General features: G+C 43.7%; 1 protein-coding gene across 2 annotated transcripts; it reads right to left on the reverse strand.

Moving 5' to 3' along the window:
- Positions 1–1,475: 1,475 nt before the first annotated feature.
- LOC124415016 (cilia- and flagella-associated protein 91) lies at positions 1,476–19,304 on the reverse strand. Of its 2 annotated transcripts, none has more exons than XM_046896245.1 (4): positions 19,127–19,304; positions 9,283–9,561; positions 9,010–9,182; positions 1,476–1,702 (listed from the first exon to the last, which is right to left on the reverse strand). In XM_046896245.1, exons 1-4 carry the CDS (start codon positions 19,197–19,199, stop codon positions 1,556–1,558), a joined length of 672 nt encoding a protein of 223 aa, XP_046752201.1. In that variant the 5' UTR covers positions 19,200–19,304; the 3' UTR covers positions 1,476–1,555. The 2 variants fall into 2 exon arrangements, with proteins under 2 accessions (XP_046752201.1, XP_046752202.1); XM_046896246.1 differs by having other exon boundaries at positions 9,010–9,155; positions 19,127–19,301.
- Positions 19,305–20,892: the final 1,588 nt, after the last annotated feature.

The raw sequence follows: 20,892 nt of genomic DNA on the forward strand, positions 1-20,892 counted from the left end.
TAACAACAACAGTAATGATAATAATAACGGACACAGAGTAAGAGAGGCGCGTGGATTATAAAATGTAATATTTTTCAATTTTCTCATCTCGCTAATTTTTCCTCCCTGCATGACGTACCTACCATATTATTATTATTATCGTTGTTGTTATTGTTGTTTTTATTCCCGCTCACGAACTTCTCTTTATTACATATTTTCCGTATTCCTATATCGTCTCGGAAAGAAATAACGAAGCCCCTAATTGATTTGAGTATCGAATTGACGGTAAATTTTTAATTTTTATCACTATTTTTTCCACCTCGTTATAATAATTTTCTTCTTCTTCTTCTTCTTCTTCTTCTTCTCGTTTACAAAACGTTTTATTTATTCGTAAACGAGTTTTCTTTCGTTTTCCAATACGCATGTATAGGCAATGCTCTTTGAAATTTCCTTCCCTGTAGCGTGTAGAATAATATAATTACTGTAATTATAACTTCTACGTATTTATAATATTCTTGCGTATATAATATATCATACCTATAGTATAATGCGTGGGTAACTATATTACAAAATAAATTGTAGGTACGCAAAAGTCATTCTACATCATCCAGTCACTTCTCCTTCGATCCCCGTTTACTATAATGTTGTTACAAATAAATCCTGTACCTTTGTTAGGTAACGATTTTTCATTGTAAACAAACTAAATTCGAAGCAATTTTCAACTCACCAGCAGACTTCAATTAAATACAATTCGAGGAAAATTTTTCTCCAAAATTTTCTTCACCTCAAATTGAAAATTATAATAAATTAATGCATTTTCTATTTTCTATCATGTCACGTGTATAGTATATATATAGTATACCTCCGCATCTAAAATCCACACACATATTTCACGGTTTTTATACCGCGTATAATAATATATAAGTTAGATAGTTATTATGTAAAATATGCACTTCTACATCGTTGTTACGCTCCACGTATATAATTTACGTATTAAAAATAATAATAATAATAATAATAATAAACAACGTAGTGTGGCTTGCAGCTGAATTAGTGATCAGAAGTGAATTGATAAATTGTAACGAGAACCAAATCAAAAAAAGCAAATAAATAAAATATAGAAATAGGAATCGTATATATGTAACTGAATTTTATAATCCATCTGCAGTCTGCAGTGTTCGCATGGCTGTTCCTTTTTCCGTTCCTCCCAACGCCAATCAAATCCCAGTCATATACCGTTGTATTTACATTAGACGCACGAACGCATGTCTTGCAGTTTTTATTTTAAGTTTTTTTTTTTTTTTTTTTTTTTTTTTCTCCTGGGAAGGAGGGCGAGGGCGAAGGGGAGGGGGAGGGGGAACAATGGATCTTTTCTCTCTTTCTTCCACACCGAGTTACCTTCCGGGATTTTTTTTTCGTGGTTTGGAAAAAGGATACATTTTTCTTTTGTCAATGTTGTCTTTTTTTTTTTTTGTTTTAATTTTTTTTTCTTCCTGTTTTTACGGTTTATTCTGCTTTTTGGTTTTTTAAATTCTTTTTGGTTTTTCTTCTAGCCTGTCTACTCCGGCACTTTCGCCTACTTGCTCGGCTCTGTTCCTCCGACTGCTGGCCCATCCTGGCGCACTTTGTGACCCCGGAAACTCGCCTGGATCTTTGTTGCTGCCTTGTGCAAGTCAGGATCTGTCAAGTCGATGCTCTCGAGTTCGTTCAGGGCATCGTTTACCTGAAAAATGGAAAAACGACGTTCCTTGTATTCGATCTGGAGATATAATTCTCTCGGCGAGACAAGTTTTGTGATCGAACGAAAAGCCGATTCAACGAAGGATCGTTAATCTTGAGTAACAAAAAAATGTCTGTACAAAATTTTGATTTTATCTTATTCGCGATTTTACTTTCAAGAAAAGATGCGACCTATATCGAACCGTGTATAAACGTTGCGGGAAAGTTTTACTTGGCAGAGAAAATGGTGCAGGGTTTCCACATTCCGGGAATAATATGGTCCACACACGCCGTCGTACGTATGCCAACATCCAACTTCCGGAAAGTTGGCGAGATAATATTCAAACGAATCGAAACGGGAGGGGGTGAGGAACTTTTCAATTTATATTATTCCATGTTTCGCACCGACGCGACGAAGACATCGCGGTGGGTGATACGATATATGTATACCTACGTAATAACGTAGCGTCGTCTGCTCATTTTGCAAGCGTATAGGCGTGCGATGTGTACGTGCATACATTACTTCCCTTACCAGACCGGGATGCAGGCTGCTTTCCAGCCACGTCTGGGCTTTAAATTAATTAGGCAACCGAATGAAGTGGGCATAATTAGCGGCGTGCACCTGATGCGAAATTGAGTCAAGCGAAGATGAAAGCAGCGACGAATTCGTCGCTGCACATGCGGACCATGTGGAGGTATAATCCCGTCGTCGTGTGAAGATCAGAAATTATTCCGAGGGTCAAAAATGTATTCATGATCCTGCATCGGGGCGTGGTGTGAGTAGGTATATAGGGTGTGCCTAGGAGTGTAATTTCTTTCTACAAAAAAGTTTCTCTCTCGCGTTGGAATAGACTTAAGGTGCTTATAAAGACCCGTTGTACACCTCGAAAACGTGGGGATGCAAAACTCCTATACCGCTCAAGCGACCAGAGTGAAACTTGGGCAATTAATGCCTTTTTTCGGCAAAAAGTGGAGCGACTTTTTACTTTTTTTAAATTTTGAAAAAATTTTTTACAGATTGGTTACCACTCACAGAAATTGGTCAAACTTTCACAGTTGCACGGAATGGATCGAACTATCCGGTATGATGCCACTCGGCGGTGATGAAACGCACATTTTGAGCCCAGTCCCATGAGATTTGATGGTGAAATGACGAAATAGCAGCTGATCTGATTTTCGATTACGAAGTACACCGAAATCTCATTTTGGCGACATTTGTTACCGACATTACGCGCATGCCGGTAATGTATGTGTGTAATGTCGGTAAAAAATTACCGGCAGGCATGAAAGGTCGGTAACAAGTAACTCCCTTTATATAAATATAAGAATATAAAAATAATTCCCTAACAATGTAGGGATTTTTTTGGACAGTTAGTACGAATCTCACTTAAAGGCTTTGACCTCGGAGAAAGGGGCGTGTCGTAGGAGTTCCAGGTATACCGTGTATACTCACACCACGATCAGGGGTTGCTTTTATCCGAGCAAGGTGCGATATCACTCTGATTTGAACCCGAATCATCCCTTATGCAGACGTTCCAGGGGATGATGAAAGTCGTGTGCACGGAAGCGTGAATTTTCACCCTAATTTGCAGAGTCCGCCTGTTTTGCCGTTTCGTTTGCCTTTTTTCTCTCTCTCTCTCTCTCTCTCTTTTTTCATTTTCACGAACCGCGCAAAGATCGAAGCCAGCGAAATTCCTGGGCGCGTCTCGTCGCGTCGCCCGGATTCTGCGAAGAATAATAAGAAATCTGGTCACGTCTCGGACACGTGACTTTCCACAAATCGATCCTACAGCTCGGAATTCGCGAAATCCGTCAACCCTCTCATCCCCTAGCTTCACGGATTGTTACACTGCTGAAACGATCCGACTTAATCACTTTCTCCCCTCGTTACACGTTTGCTGTTTACAGAGTCTAGCGGCGACCAATTGAAGCTGAAAATAATCGACGCATCGATTAATCTAGTCCGAAAAAATAATCGAACACGACTCGATTGAATTAGTAAAAATTAATCGAATCAGTGCATGTGAAACTAAAATTTCGTATATTTCAGTACGTAGTTGTCATATAGCGAAAAAGTTTTTTCAATTTCAAATGAAAGTATTCATTAATCTTTCACTTGTTTTTTTAAATTGATCCTTAATGAGTAAGACGCTGACAATAATTCATTCTGCAATCACATATTTCGATATCGAATCGTGTCCTTCTTGAGAGTAAAAAACGAAAACCAATTTTAAGGATAAATAATCGATTATACTCTATCAACCGTGAAAAACTGATCGATTATTTTTGCTCATTCTTTGTTCGTAAACTGACTGCAATGCTTGACTAATTATCACGATTATCACCCGGGAATTACGAGCTGCGCTAAACAGCGTGTCGTATTTACGAGGGGATATGAATTCTAACCGGGGCACTGGGTCTCATATCATTGAATAAACACGAGACGCACGCCTTGCTGCTTGTCGATCCCGAGGGTACAAGGAGTTTCGGACGAGGGAAACAGGAGCCGCAGAAAATGCCTGCATTATTCGCCAAATATCAAATCATCCTAACCGCGAATCCACATTTTATACCCAAGGTCTGGGTCTAGGTAGCAACATTTCGTAGGAATGTTGAACCAGCGTTGTGGGCATGATTCTTATACCTAATGCAAAATGGCCGTCGAAATTTATTGTTATTATTACAGGTAATTATTATCTACGTGGATTAGAATTCAAGGTATATTCTCTAACTAATTTTTTTTCTTTTGTTTTTCATTAGTTATAGACTCATTAGTTCTCCTGCGACTCCCTTATCTTTCGTTTTTTTCCCTTCTTCTTCGTCTTGTTAACGCGTTTAAATATCAACGAGTCAGGTTTCTTCCGTGAATTTTTTTATCTTCAGCTTATGTATAGCCAGCAACGGTGTAGCAGATTATCGGTAATTAAATAATTTCCCTGCCTTCTAGGCTTTCCTTCCGGCCTCGTCGTATATAACTGCACTGCACTATATATATATATATATATATATATATATATATATATATATATATATATATGTATATATAAGGGAGGATCGCAAGAAAGAAGGTGAATTTCCGTTCTTCGTTCGTAGGAATGGAAATTTCATCGGAGCGTGACTTCCACCTCGGCATTGAATGCAAATTGCGTGAATTCGCGATAGAAAAACGAGCCACAATTGCTGACTGCACTACACTATAAACGAGTTTGCATAGATATAACATATAAGGCACATTAGGCATGCATATATATACACATACATATATATAAATAAATATATACATCCATCACACGTGTGAGCGTAATGTCAAAGTTGCTAATAATAGCCGGCGTTGTGCTGAAATTATCGATCCCACCCCAGCGGAGCGGAGAGAGCGCTCACCTCACCCCTTTTCACCCCCTTTCACCCCGTTTCACCCCTTGAGCGTCCGGCCCGTGCAGCATTAATTAAGCAGGTACACACAGTGTGAGGCGAAAGGCACATCAGCAGGCAGGGCAGGTGTGCATGTGCGAGTCGGCGGGTTTCCGGTTTCGCGTATCGGCCGGGATGATCCCCCAAGAATCGAAACCCGTGTTTTATAATTATCCAAATTTTTTTGACGCTGTTCTACACGCGCCCCTTTTCCTTTTTGCAAGGTGGAAACTGCTGTAGAAAAACGCTCCGCGGAGGGCGGGAAAAAAAGCAAAAAATCAAAATAAAAAAAATCGACGAGTAATCAACCCTTGCGAGCTGCACGAAGGCCGACTCGAAGCAACTGTATATCGAAGGATCGTGACTGATAACGATCGACAAGCTTCTGTTATACCGCGGCAGGTTTTATTCACCATTTGTTATTATTGCCCCGCAAGGCCGCTAAAATAACATCAAAAAATACTAGATTTTTTTCTTATCATTTTGTCATCTCATGTCATTTTTAGGGGTGAGTAATTTTTCGCTAACGATTCGATCGCCAGGGTGGCCGCATACCTGGGGATCCTGAAAAACGTGGAATTGTCTGGGAATTTGTAATTTTCTATCATGGAAACTAGAGACGAGTTTTTAAGGTAACAAGTTTACTTTTTTTCATTGAGAAAACAAAACGGTTCAAACCGATTTTTTGTATATTACATTTTTCCTCAGTTCGAATGAGTTTCAACCGAATACAGAGTTAAAACGCCGAACGATTTAGGGCTTAGTAACTTACTAGAACTGGGAAAATTTCAGGGAAAGTTAGGTTTTAAGCCCTGGAAAACTTGGAAAGTTTTTTTCACAAAAATTTGTGGCCACCCTTGATCGCATCTTCTTATAATTATTGACAAATGAAATTTGAACATCGCGACCCTGAATTATCCCGCTGCGATGATGCCTCAAGACGCGACAAATTTCGCACCCCCCGCTGATTCTGATCCACCCTGCAGAACAAACATCCCGCACCCTCTCGAGCGATTTATAACACTCGGCCCCGACTTGAGCTGCGACGAGGTTGCAGCCAGGGAGAAACCGGAATGTATCGATCAGGCGATACGTTGAGAGGGCTTCTTATAAGTACTGATTCGTTTGCAAAATATTTCTGCACCCCGTGAGGCGCTCGCAATTCCTGTTTCGCACGTTAGTCAGGGGTGTGAATACAATATCCAAAGCCGAGGAAATGGATTTGCCAGGATCTCGGATCCAAATGAATAACGACCGCCGATTTCATAAATTTTAATCACTCATTTCCGCCATCGTCGAATGAGCTTAATTTCGGGGTAGGTGGCGTCTCATCATCCCGCGGTGCTAAATAAATCCTCACACGGTTTGGCTGCTTCTGATTGACGCGCCGCTTGATACGTGTTTAAAACAATGGACGAGGGACTTTGGAGCTTTGTTTGAGTCTCTGGGAACAATGGAGTGACGTTAAAATCAATAAAACCCTTGCAAGCTCTCGGCTCGCGGGACCCCGAGGGCGGATTGATGTTTTACTCATTGTCGCAGTGCTGCACTAGTCAGTCTTATTTGCCACGGTGTGAAGGTTATGCTGAAGAAAATTCCCTGCGGCGTGCAATTCCCGGTGAATTATTAACCCTGCGAATAGAGCTTTTAATTGATTCACGCTTCGAGACCGCGAAGAGGAGAGGAATTTGTTGAGAATAAAAATTGCTTCTCTCTTCTTTCTCCGCTGATTTTTCTTCGAGAAATATTATTAACGTTAACGGAATTTTATTTCACACGGCAAACGATCCTCCCTCTTTTCTCTGGATTTCGTCCTTAGAGCGAGCGGCTCGAGTTCGAGATTTTGAAGAGCTAGAAAGCTGACTCCGCTGATTGGAGTGGCTGGCCGGATTTCGCGCGGCGTACTGCACACGGATGAACGGATATTTTTTTTTCTTTCTCTCTCTCTCTATTTTTCCGAGTGAGCCAAAACCGGGAAGGAGGCAGTGAATTTCGCGAATATATTTTTCCCGACATTGATCTCCGACACCTTATGCCGGCTGCCAAGAGAGTCGTTCAAACGCGCCGCCGGAAGCGGATGCTGGAAAATTATTCCCTTCGCAATCTCTTTGTGAGAATGGCTGCTTGCCATCCCCGGACCTGGAAAACTTTCCTGCGCCGCTTCGCCGGCCTAACAATGGCCACAAAAGGACTCGCAAGCTGAACGCCGAGTGAGAATCTCGAACGTTTCGGTGCAATTTCAAAGACTCGAACTTTGTTGGTATCCACGTGTCGGTGTAATCAATTTTCAACACTTTAGTCAAGACGTGCATAGAATTTTTTACCCTCAAAAAATTTTGCCCTTTTCATCCCTCCGTTGATTCGCATCCGCGTTTTCTTCGACTACCGTAACGTTGCAAGCGACCCGATCGTAGATTGTGTCGATTGTTTGTCGAACTTCGTCAAACACTCCGGTAAGACGACGGCACGAGACTTAACTACCAATTTGCGCTAGAGAAGGAATCTGATCGCGTTGAACAAACAGGGGTAACTCTACACCCGCGACGTTGAAGGAATAACTACCGGACAGTTTGCTCTGTCAACCGCCAGGCGAAGGGGAGGCAAACTCGAAGGGAAGTTGTATTTTTTCGAGCCCGCGCTGCGGGATCGATGAAACCCGGATCCCGCCCAGAAATTCGCGGAAGTTTCGCATCGGCGGTAATTCAGGCGCTAGGCGTGAACGTCGATATGTGAGAGGAAGGAATGGTGATAAAATAAAATAATAATAATAATAAAGAACGAGGGTGAAAATCATTGGAAATGTTCACGCCTACCGGTCCTCAAATAGGGTTTTGTTCGTTCGTATGCAAGGAGGCTAATCGGTACCAATCGATCATCTGATGCTCACTGACTCGGCAATCAAACGCACATGCATAAGGGTTCGTTGAGAAGAGACGGAGCCTCGGTTGGATGCTGTTTGCACGAGGATATGTTCCGCTGAGTTTTACCCTCGCAGAAAATCGCGTACGTCAGTTTTCGGGGTTACGGTTATTCTCTCTAATCTAAGGGATGAAATTTGGTCCATCATTGTTTGTTTTTCTTTACCGTGGAATATTGTTTGTTGAATTTATGTTCGGAGCCTGAAAGCACAAACCTTGTACTTTACTAGGGTGGTTCACACACCGAATGAAAAAGAAAAAAAAATTACGTGGGAAGGAATTCGCGGTAATTTGTGTGTTCTAATCACGCCGCGTTCTTAGGGACGGTATCAAAAGATCCCTGAAATGAGTTATAGGTCGAGTATTCGGTCTGAGAAAAAATCCGTCTGCCCCTGAATCAGCAGCACCCTGAACTCATTCCGACAGCTGGGGAAAACATGCAATATATTTTTCTTATTTTGAGCAAAGAAAAGTGCTTAAGCGCCGAAAATCCTCCCACTTGAAAAGTTTCAATCGATGCCATTTTCAATCGCGACGATGAAAATTTGTGAAAAAATTCAGAAGCTCAGAGACCGATAGCAAGAAAGGGTGTACCGAGTTTGGCAATGATTGACTGATATTTGCTGAATTTATCAGCGTTTCAAATCGTCAAACGGACGCCATATTGGAACCTGGGAAAGAATAATGTCGGCTACACGGTACACGCATGAATATTACAACAGCACCGCGGGAAAGGGATGGCTGTGTAGATCCGAGCACGGCGCGTTGATACCGTCAGACGTATCTCGACTGATCAACTAATCCAGATAATCTATGCATTCCGTGAGCGGAAGCTGGTATCCAAGGAAACTGTAGGGTACAAGGCTAATGGGGGATTATTCCGTGGTTTATACGTCGCCTCCGGCAGTCCTTATCGAAGACGAGGTTGCAGAGCCTGGAATATTTGCAGAGCGATTGTTCTACGTGAACGCCTTGCACTCACCTTCTGGTCGATTTTGTCAGCCGTTTTTTCCACGAACTGTTCGATCGGCTTGATCGCTGCCGAGGCGGCCGTTACGACCTGCTGCTCCTTCCTCGACATGTGGCCTCGGAACGACGCCTGAATCTTGGTAGCAGCGTTGCAGAGTTCTGGAAAAGTAAGCTCATTTCTTACGCCTATGAAAGTACGGGGAGTGAGTACCGCAACGAATAATGGAGAAACAAAAAGGATAACAAGGAACCAAAGATAATCGGGAAACACCGAAAACCCTCTCACCCTTGTCGTCCGCCCTGAACTCCTCGAGTAGCTGCTCCTGCGTTGGTTCCGCGTCGTTCTGGCTCTGCGGCTGCCTCGTTCCGCTCTCCGGTTCCTTCATGCTCTTCCTCGCGTGGTGGCCTCGGAACGCGGCTTGTATCCTGGTGGCCGCCTCGTCCTTGTCCTTCTCACTCTCGTCCTGATTCGCCGCCTCCTTAGTGGCCTCGGCCGATTTGCTGTTCGCTTCTTCTACCGCGGTAGTCTCGTCGGTCCCCGTCTCTGTCGTCGACTGTTTGATATCTGTGGAAGGAGAAAAGCAAGCTTCAGCGTCGTCTTCAAGTCTGACCTTTTTCCCAGAGTTCTAATTCGTATTTATGAACCGGCCCTGGGCTTTTCAACCCAAATTTTTCTCGTCGAGATCCGAGCGCCAGGTAGTGAAGTCCTCTCGGGACTTTCCCATCCTCATCCCCATCCCCACTAGCTGCCGAGCCGAATATACAGCCTCGATGAACATGTTCCAGAGGAATATAGACCCGAGAGGAAGATCGTAAATATATTTATCGCGATCCGCGATTCAATCTTGTTATCTCGATCACGGTACCTGTAATCCGTTGGTCTGTCGAATTACCGCACTGGAGATGGAAGAGGCCTGAACACGGTGCGAAGCCGAGGAATGAAAAATTCAACTCCTCGAAATTAAACTTCTTTATCACCTCGTTCCGACCATTTTTTTCCGACGTGTTTTCCAGGAAAGGAAAAAACCGAGGAGGAAGTGAAAGAAAACCGAGAGATTATCTCACGTCCGTACCGCCGGGAAAACTGGGTCTCAGTATCAGCTGCCGGCGCCCGGAGCTACCGCGAGTGCCGTGGTGTGTGTGTTTTTGTTTGTTAGCATCCGCTCTTTGTGTTGCTATTGTTGTTTTCCTGGTACGGAAAGTCGAATCCCGAGTTTTCCAGGTCACGCACCAACTGCCGCGATCGCGTGTTTTCCGTAAATGAGTTCGTACCGCGTTCACGAGTACAGAGTCAGTGCTCCACAGCCACAACGATCAAGAAACGAATAATTAAATTACTGCATATTTATCACTTGTGTATTTCGGAATCCTTAATCGGTTGATTCTATCGCCAATTGCCCAGTACAAAAAACACGAGCATACGTTGTGAGTTTCTAGATCGTTTTTTTTTCTCTTCTGGATGTTGAACCAGCTGACACGCTACACTTCAGATTTTTAAAGGATCATAATTTTGAATTTCGTGGATAAAAAACTCTGAAAAAATTTCAAACTATGCACTGAGATGGCAAGAGTTCAACCGTAAAGAATCAAGCCAAAATTCACCTACAATTATCAGAATCATCAATATTTCATGATTCCAATAGGGCGCCATTTTGCAACGGAAAATGTCCGCGGGTAAAAAAGTTTCGTAGTTATTATACCTGAGTCTGAGACGCCAAGTCTTGCGATAAAAACGATTACCTGAGATAAGGCAAATCTTCGGAGAGTAATAATAATGAAGTTGAATATCGCCGGGGGTGAAAGTATCTTTCTACCGCGGTTTAGTCTAAGCGTTGCAAAACCGTTCGAGTATCGGTGAATCAGTAGTTATCGTCAGATCGAAGTTCACGAGAAGCGATCGGGAACAGTTTACGTGGAGCGGAGGTGGCAATTAATCCGAGGTCTTTCCGCGGCTTGGTAGGTATAGTCGCATGGTGGTCGTGGAGGTCAGCGAGTTGCGAGGTACCTACGTGTTCTTTGGATCGATCGAGGGACGTGGAAGAAGTCGGAGCTTTCCAAGTCGGAGCTTGAAGTCATCCATGCCCGGAAAGTTGTCGGGTATTAGGGGCAAGGGAGACGAAGAGTTTGTCGTGAATCGAGGATTTGAAAAACGGCTTCCAGTTTTTCGGCCGCTTCTCGTCGAGTTGACGGCTTTTTGATATATATTTTTCGGCTCGATATTAGCGCCCGGGCAGCGCGCGGGGCGAGGTGGGTCGTTAATCTTATCCAGAAAGAGGGGGGCGGTCCCCGAAGAGGCAGAGGAAGGTAAACAGCGATATAGCCTGCTTCCCTCCATAATGCTCCATAGCAGCTGGATGTTTGCTGCCCGCACACATGCCGGTTAAATTCGGCGTATGCCAGTGTTCGCGGACTGAAATACCGCACCGATTCTATAAACCTGAATTTGAATGGTAGCTCAAATTAATGACCTGTTTCTCAGTGTTTTTTCAGGCCTCCCTTTCAGCTTCTACGGGTGAACTCGACGGCACTTAGCGCCATTGATGTTGCTTCTAGGCGAGCAGCTATAATAAGGGGAGCGAACGGTTACAGACTCCGGAAAATAAACTAGATAAGTAACGCTTGAGGGGAGGGGGGGAGCTTGTCACAAATGCGATAACAGAGATTACGAATCAGGAAAAACTGCAAATTCTTTCTCATAATAACGACCAGAATGTGAATCAAGCTCGTTAAACTGCCAGTTTAAAACCGGAAGTAGAGATCATCGTCTCTCCTAAGGAAATCTGGAATAGCAATGAAACCATCTATTTGAACCTCGAACTTCGTCTTTTAGGGGGATTGAAAAATAAACCTACTCCCTGAGATAATCGTTGGCAGATTATAGAGTTCTCGGAGTTCCGAGTTCTCATCGTAGGTAATCCGGAAGGTGGATAACTTGGTTCATTATAATCCCAGCTCGATTCCTCATACCTAGCAAAGGCATATTCATGTCGAGAGTTTCTTACTCAGGAAAGTTCTGATCTCAACGCGATACTACGAATGTACGGGTTCACCTGCACCATCGCTTGGGGACAATTTTGCATACAAATTTGACGAGGTTTCAGACGCGGACGTGTGGATGTGAACAATCAAACACGCCGAGCTTATTGTCCCAGGTTTGTACCTTGCTTCATGACGTCGCTTTGTCTAATCAGGAACCGATATATGCCTCGCATTCGGTGCGTGTAAACAGAGTGAAAACTACCCCTTCTACATCTGAGCTCCCTGTCTCCATCCGGGGCTAAATGGGTCGTTGCAATTTAATCAGATCGAATAAGACACAGTGGGATTCCAATTTTGATACTCCAGGCATGTTTCTCAGGCGCATCCTTACACTTCTCACGTAGCGTTGGATACGTCAAAGCCCTGAGTCTGTACCTGAGAGGACCACCCTTACCCCCTTCGTTTCTTCAAACCCGCAAAAACGTATTAAATTCTGTAACGTTGTTCAATTGCATCGGTTCGATGTTTGAGAGAAGAATGCTTCGAAAAAATAAAAAGGAAAAAAAATTAGGCAAAAGCAATACAAGGGTGGAATATTTCTCGGCGTGTTATAGGTATCAGATCAAGGATCATTCAGGATTACCTGCACCGTTGTGACGCTATTAACGATAAACTGACCAGACGGCAATCCCATTATCTTCAAGGTAGGGCTTGCGAACTCGAATGGTTTTATATATAAGGTACACGAAGATAAAACCTGATATTAGTGCGCATAAAAGCATGGCGAATTTCATGGGAGGCGGTACATAGAATCGCGGCGTGCCAAAACCATGCGATGGGGTCTTTAATTTCGCGAACAATTATATAACCCAACAATTAACAGGTATAATGAGAATTTTTCCCAACAACTATATTCACTCTCCCCCCGTCCTCAAAAATATTTTCCCATTAACTTTTCCGTGTTTGCAGTTTAGCTCCTATAAAGCAAAAGCGGGACGCCTGGCTGCCCGGGCTTGGGAATTCGATAATTACAAGCCTGGAGCGTCGGGAATTCTGTTACAACGTTACGCCGAGGACTGAAATTCTTCAGGGTGAAATAAAGGGACAAAGGGATGTTCGGGCGCGACGTTGGACCTCATCGACTGGGCTACGGACGGACGTTGACGAAAACTCAAGGATGAGATTAGTCACGATCACTCCTCGAGTTCGACGTTAAAAGGGTCTTACCCCCAAGCATCTCGCCCCCATAAGTTACTCGTCAGGTTTTCACGCTCGCGTCGAGGAAAAGAGGGAATGATTGATGCGCCCTGTGATCTATTCGGTCAGAAATATACCCAAAATCAAGTCTCGATCATCCCCGTGGCAACCGGCAACTCCCCTATTTTTACCCGGAAGATCCCACACGAGAAAGATCCTAGATTTAAAACAAGACTCCTTTTCCCTCTTTTTTTACCCCCATCTATAATGAAAGTGCGACAGGAATAAATGAAGAGTTGAATATTTATAATTTCTCTGAAGTGTATTTAAAAAAAAACGAAAAAAAATAGTAGGACGTTACAAATTGGCGAAAATAAAGAGAAATGTCAAAATGGAATTTCTAAGTAAAGAAACATGAGGTAGTAGAAAATTTCCGAGTTTCTTCTACCTCCTTCTGGTTTTCCTTTTTTATTTGCTAACCACGTCATCCCTCCTCGTGAAAAACTCACCTGACGATGCTCGCTGCACCCGGTGTAGGATCCCCTGCACGACTGACTCTCCGGCGTCGCGACGCCCCCTTTTATACGACCCCCCCCTCCTCCTCCCCCGCCCCCCAGGGTCGTCCCGCGGGCCGCGAGGTGCGCGCAACCGAGGACTACACTCCAGCCCCTGCGAACCGAGAAGGGTGTCTCCGGGTGGCCGGTGACGAGCTAGTTTTTTGCCTTTGCCAAGCAAATTTCTAACCTTTTACCGAGGGCGACATGTTCACGTCGATCGCGCAGAAAGAGAAGCGCGACAAGTGTAGGTAGGTATAAGAAAATCAAGATGGTTGTCGGAAAAAAAAGTGTCTTCGAGATGGCTGTATGATATAGAGGACAAAGAAAAATGCCATCACTTTTTCCACGACGCGTGACGTTAAGGTTGGGGAATTTGGTCTCTCATTTATGTTAAGGATTGGTTCTTGTTAACTGCACGGGTATAGTTAAGGGTGGTTCATTCTTTAACTTTCTTTTTTTATAACGTAACCTGGAGGAAGTAGGATAATATGCGGAGGTCGTTACCGATTGATGTAATATTTTTTATTTATTTTTATGTATACATTTAATCATAAAAATCAGTAGTGAAAACGAAATGGGAACATTAAGGTGATGTGATACACCTATTTCGGTAAGAAAAACTGCTATCCAAATTTCTCCGAGACGATTAATCTTTCGAATAAAAGACGCGAGTAGCCAACTGCGGGATTGTTAAGCACAGTTTTCTGTTGATTGGTGAACGATTAATTGGACCATGACACGAAAATATTAAACTAATATAAAAATGACATAAAAAATATTTCAATAATTGATAGCGACCTCTAAATATTTTTTTACTGCTTCCAGGTTTTACGACAGTATTTGTTTATTATTTGTCAGAAATTTTTCGAAATAAAATGTTGAAAAATAGAGCCAGGTACATGAGATACACTGAACTAGATTGTAGATCCAAGTCATTTTGGTTAATCGAGATTCCGCCCGTACTGATTGGTATAATCCACGATTTTTGCGGACGAGTAGCAGCAAAAACACCGACCATCCATGTAACTCGCGCAGCTGTGTAATTGGAAGTTGGAGGAGGCGGACAATACGGGGAAGGCACGTGGCTGACGGATCGAGTCTGCGTTCATTCCTGACAGGCTCGTCGAGGAAGCCGTCCTATCTGCACATTTTCCACTCCGAAACTTCTCGGCCTTCATTTCTTGGCCGGAATGACAGTCCCTCAAGACGTATAGCACGCAAAAAAGTTTGACACTTTTATTTCCCGACTTCCACTTCCACTTCCATGTCACCAGCTAGGAAATACTCGGCCTTTTTCAATCCACCTGTCATCCTACAGAGTTCGCACCGAAATTGCTTGCGAGTAAGTCTCGTAAACTTTTGTAAATTTTTTTTGTACGTAGGATATGCAGTTAATTCGGGGGAATTCGATAGCATGAACTGTCTTCTTCGACGACGAAACAAATTTCGAACCACTGAGACACTTACAACTGAAACAATAATCTTACCGACCAACTTTGTTTTTCTTGGCTTGGTGTAAAACTTCCGCCAGCGTTTCAGCACCGATTAATCGTTGAGGTGGATTTGACCGGCCGTGAGTAAGGCAGAAACACTAGGTGAAGGATGAGCGCGTTTCCTGCATTATCGGCCTGCGATGCGAGCTTTTACCCACGAAAGCTCGCAAGCTCTGCACCGATAAAGCTCCGAGCAAGTACTACTCAGGGGTTGTATCTAAATTGAAAGTTTAACAGCAATTTCCGAGTGATGGGATTGCTCTTATCGTGAGAGCGATTTCGGCAAATTTGATCGACGCTGACCTCCGTCGTCGATAAAACAGGGTTGCACGTCAGTCGGTAAGGCAGATCGAAACGGAAGAGCTTGCGAGAAGGAGGAAGGACGGGAAACGTTGCACGTGTGTTTTATCCTCATCTCGGGAACGACGAACCACCGTGGAGAGTCCGCAGGGGAGATCAATAAATAAGGGAATAACCGGAGAGGTTTCGGCCTCGAGGTCCTGGACGAGGATCTGCGCTCTCCGATTCGAATTGGGCTTTTCTCGGGCGTCGTAAACCGGCCGGGTAATTGTAAGGAAGGACACCACGCCAGCAGGATCCTCGCAACCCTCTGGCGATGGGGACACGCACCCTCTCCCGACTCCCGACAGGAAGCTCGGATTTCGAAGGGATCTACTCTCGAAATTGAAAGAGCGCCGGACGGTATCGGGATGAAAATTATGGGACCTGGGGAAAACATGAGACAATTTTTCGCGAAACTTTTTTCATTTCTCACCACGTCTTTTCCTCCCCCTCAGCACGAAGAGAGGGAGGATCAAGGTTTACAAGCTTTTTGCATCAAATCATCAGAGCGACGTTGATGTAACGAGTTCCAGGTTCTAATCCGGCTTTAATTCCGTTTTATCAGATTCGAGCAGTCAACAGAAAAGGATTGTGGCTAGTGGAGTGAGCTGTTGGGGGGTGACTCGAAGGTCGGCAATAATCTGTCGGATTTTACTGCAGCCTGCAGGTGCATTATGATTACGGTTTGGAGAAGTTTAATTGGATAGCTCGTCTCTCAATTTCCCGACGTCCCTTTATTCCCTGCACGCGAGGCTCGTGTGTGAGTTTCGTTTGAAATTATCCATCGCAATCAGCCGGAATCGGCAAGTGGCTGAGTCGTTAAAGAGGCAGGCAGGGCTTTATCTCACGGCTGCATTACCAACGACCAGTACGAACAAACACAGCGTTGTCCTGTTACTAGACTTGCGTTTCTCGATTTCATACGCGCTCGACACCGACCTACGGAAAATCGATACATCCGTTTCGTCATCCTTGCATGCAATGTGTGGGTGGATACACTCACGTATACCGGTTCGCAGGTTCCATGCACACACTCGCACATTCGCACTTCGGTTAATCGTGTGATTCTGCCTCTGGCCAGTGGCTTACAGGAGCTTCCATGGCTCGTTGACTATCGATTTTTCACCGGCTATCGCCAGCAGCGCCGAACACCCTTGCTTTCCAGTCCCATTGTCAGAGTGATTTCCATGGATCGCGAATCCCTCGTAACACGGGATTGAGGGAATGAATAATTGTCGGCTTGAAGAAAAGGGGACCGAGTCGACTTGCACCCCTTTGTTCGACTATTTTCATCCAAATTCCCTTCCTCTCGTATTTCTTTATCTCGTATTCGATCACCGAGCCCACAATTGCGGATGTAAGGCATGAATATACATCCGCGGAATCGCATTACCGGCAACGAGGATGCCTCGCCATCTTTCTCTTCAACCCTTTTGCTCCAATTGTCACGATTCCCAAGTGGCTCGTGTATGCCATAGACAGAAGTCGCGGCCCGCAGACACCACAATGGTAGCCGTAGCAACGGTACTCGCGAATATATACCTGCGTCAGATACACATATTCGCAAGTTCCTTTTACTAGATACGTACGAATTTAGACCACACCTATAAGTGTGGTTGTACATCCGTGTCCAACACGCGTAATGACATTCCGACTTGGTCTCATACTCGTAAACCTGCACACCTCGCCACTGAGTAACATCTACCTAGTATCGCTATGCAAAATTTATGTATGCAGGAGCTATAACTGGCGCAAAAACGCGGATCAGTCTTATATTGCTGTGAATCGTCGAAGGAGGTCGAGTCGGCACGCGACTCCGCCAATTCGCAGGTCTGTACAGGGTGGTTCACGTTCAGCAGACTGGATGGCTCGTGAAAATCCGGAACGAAAGTTCCTTTGAAGTAACTTCGAGGGATGAACGGCTTACGAGTTACGAAACCTAGAAGTTAGGCCAATCAGAGCGGCGCCTCTGCGTCGTCTGCTCGGCCGTGCAGCTCCGCGATTGGTCAACTTTGAAGCTCTGTATCTCGGAAACTATCGGTAGCTCGAAATTCGCGTAAAGGAACTTTCGCTCTAATTTTAAGAGACGCATCAGATCTGAAGTACCCTGTACCCATCCGATACAAAAGTAATGACGCTAATTTCATATGAACATTAAAGTATAATTTTGATTCGTCGTGTATTTATGTTATACTATCCTACAGGCTGTAGTAAAACGCGATACTATCGGTAACAAACTGGCTGTACATCTATATTCTGTGTTATACACTCTCCTCGCGAATAGAATCGCCCTATCGCGAAATTATCGCGACTCGACGTTAGCCGGTAACTTTTTTTTTTTACGAAGCTTTAACGGCTGTTTTACGACGGAGAAAAGCCACTCGCATACATCGAGGGAAGCTATTGTAGATATTTAGTGTACAAGTTGGACGTCTCGACACGCGTCTACCACTGGATACCTATAGGAAGGCGTTATTCGAGGATGGCGTAGGTTCGCCGACCTGTTCGCGGGGAATCGATCGCGTTATCAGAAGCCTGTCTCCTCTTGAAATCGCGGCCGCTCCCCGCTTCCCATCTCCTGAAATACCGTATCGTTCTTCTTCCGAAACGTGAAGGGGGGGATGATCACCCTCATCTTCCCCTCCGCGAATAATAATCGTACACGCGATCTAATCCAAGGAGGGAAAAATCAGTTTCAAGAATGCTCTCAGCCACCCTCGAGAGTGACGAAGAAAAAAAAAAAAAAAAAAAAATACACACAGACAGAGAACAAAGGCAAAGAAAAACCAGCCGAACGAATCGGTGCGCCGGCAATTACTCCCATTTGAATCGATCGATTCCTCAACAGAGGCGCGCAACAGCTCGCGTTTCGCCTGTAGCGTGGACTAACGGCTCGCATTCACGTAACCCGATCGCTTAAAAACACACCCAGTTTTTTCCCCGTCCGAATGACGCCGAATTACGCTTTTTTCTTTCCCCTCGGTTTTGTCTTTTGTTTGATTATTTAGATTTTTTTTTTCACGCCAGAATGTCGACCTCGCCAACCCCCTTCAATCAAACATCTCGTTTCATTTTTCTTCCGAAAATATTTGCGCTGCTCATCAACCCCGCAATCCCTTCGGGCGTAGGTATAAATTCAGCAACAGGGCTCGAAAGCGAGAGGATTAATTATGACCGATTTGTTTTTCCTCCAGTTTAGATAACATTTTCTGTCTATGTGTAACGTATTAATACTACAGTGCGATTTAGCCTTAGATAAGAGTCAATGTGTGCCCAGGAGAACCAGATATTGCGAAATTGCAATTCTAGTCCTTGCGTGACCTTACACTCAACCTTTGACGTCCCGAACACGCGAGGTAGGCAAGGCTTGGCAGCTTAGAACAACCCTTATTTCATCCCCCCGTCGGAAAGAAGACGGTAATTAACGAATAACAGAAAGAAAATAGGAAAACAATAAGGAATGATGGGGTGAAAAACAACATGCAGACGAAAAAGTAGTAGGGAAGGAAATCAATCGCATCTTGTCGAGGGGTGGATATACGAAGTCGCAATATTTACTCACCCCCGTTCTTCGAGTCCTCTTTAGCCTCCTCGGCTGTTGGCTGAACGCTTTCCTTGCTCGTGTTACATCCCATCTTGCACGTCTCTGATCTTCTGTTTCCTCTTACTCCTCGAGATTACCTACTTGCAATGGTATCGCTGCGCAGACTTTTCACACACTTTTATTTACCTTATTATTACTTTTTCTCTTCTCGCTTTTCTTGATCTGTCTATTTTACAATAAAAATTACGAACTCAGTTTCAAGCCAATGTTATTTCACTGCTCCGTATGTATGTATATATAAGAATCTCGTTTATTATACGGTTCAAATATTCTGCGTCGCTATTATTCTACATCAGTCGAGAATGTGAATTAATTTGTCGCGTCGTCGTGACAATATCGATACCTCGTAAAAATATGTATGTGTACGTATAGGTATCTAGATATATACCTCAATGCATATATTATAATTTATAAAAATATTACAGTGGATAATTAATCCTGTATATAATATTCTGAGGGTTGTAATTAATGGTTATTATTATACCTGAGACGGACGTGTTCTGTGTTTTACCACTTGGTCTATTAACCCGTGCGGTAGGTACGCGTTACTCGAAAATCTATCCGTAGACAGTTTCGTTTGCTGGATTATACTTTCTTGGCCGTGTGTTTGTTTATCGTTCGAGAAACGCGAACTGGTCAAGAATTATCTATAATCACCTGTACCTAATTAATTCCACGATAATAACAGCGACAGTGATGATTCAAACTTTCACAGCTTTCGCTCTATTCAGTATAGATAAAGAAGAAAAAACAAAATTGGTCTCTTCTTCCTCTCTTTATACTTTCCGTTTTTAATTCGTGTCTGTTTAAAAAATATTAATTTCTCTACGAAGGTTATTGCGTTACTTATGGTTATTAATACGACGTTGATTACAATCCATAGATTATTAGTTAGTTACAGGCGAGGGCCGACTCACATTCTTTTTGCGTAATAGGTATAAGCTGCGTCCTTAATTTTTGAGAATTTCTCTTTTTCAATAACTTTTGCGTTATACTATGTAATACGAGGTTTTAATTTTCTAGTATCAAATTCCGTCGCGTCGGTTCGTCTTTTATACTAAGAAATTGGACGATTACTCGATTTCACTCTTGCTGTCTCGGGACTATCGGCTAATCTAAGCTACACCTTCGGGATCGACATTTGAGAGATGGTTCCCGTCGGTGGCACGGGGCGTACTGACGACCCTGCCCTTGCGTCGCGACGCTATACGCCGCTGGTTGGTGGGATCTCCGTTGAGCTGGCACCACGACGACGGAGAATCAAAATATTAACCGTATCCCCTTTTATTCAGGCTCATTTCATCCCGTCTGAATCCCACAATCCGGAAATACGCGTTTCCGAAGAAGCCCGACGAAAAAGTAAACTATCGACGATCCTGGCGTCCTTTTATTTATTCACAAATAAACGTTGACTTGTCTTGAAAAATCCTGGAACAAATTTTTATCAAATTCTTATAATCGAATGGTCTACGACGTTGAAACCTGCAACTTTTAATTGCTTCGGATTTTAGTCGCAAAATAATTGTTCCAGTGAGAAAAAAATTTTTCACTGTCACAAATCGCATTGCTCTTACATTCTGTTTGTGAGGGAAAATTTTTTAAAACTTTTGTTCGAGGTTTGACTCGAATAAACGGATCGAAATCGAAAGCCTCTGTTTTTGGAATCTTTAAACATGAAACGCGGCGACGCCGACGCCCTGCACGCCCACCACCTCTTTTTTATC

This window comes from Diprion similis, chromosome 14, assembly GCF_021155765.1.
Source record: "Diprion similis isolate iyDipSimi1 chromosome 14, iyDipSimi1.1, whole genome shotgun sequence".
NCBI lineage: Eukaryota > Metazoa > Arthropoda > Insecta > Hymenoptera > Diprionidae > Diprion > Diprion similis.

What these genes read in the sequence shown, in the direction of transcription:
- LOC124415016 (XM_046896245.1), bottom strand. Translation starts at nt 19,199, where the DNA reads ATGGGATGTAACACGAGCAAGGAAAGCGTTCAGCCAACAGCCGAGGAG. An exon ending in GTTCAGGGCGGACGACAAGG is followed by an intron (nt 9,183 to 9,282) that starts GTGAGAGGGTTT and finishes GTACTTTCATAG; the next exon opens with GCGTAAGAAATGAGCTTACT. An exon ending in CTGACAAAATCGACCAGAAG is followed by an intron (nt 1,703 to 9,009) that starts GTGAGTGCAAGG and finishes TCCATTTTTCAG; the next exon opens with GTAAACGATGCCCTGAACGA.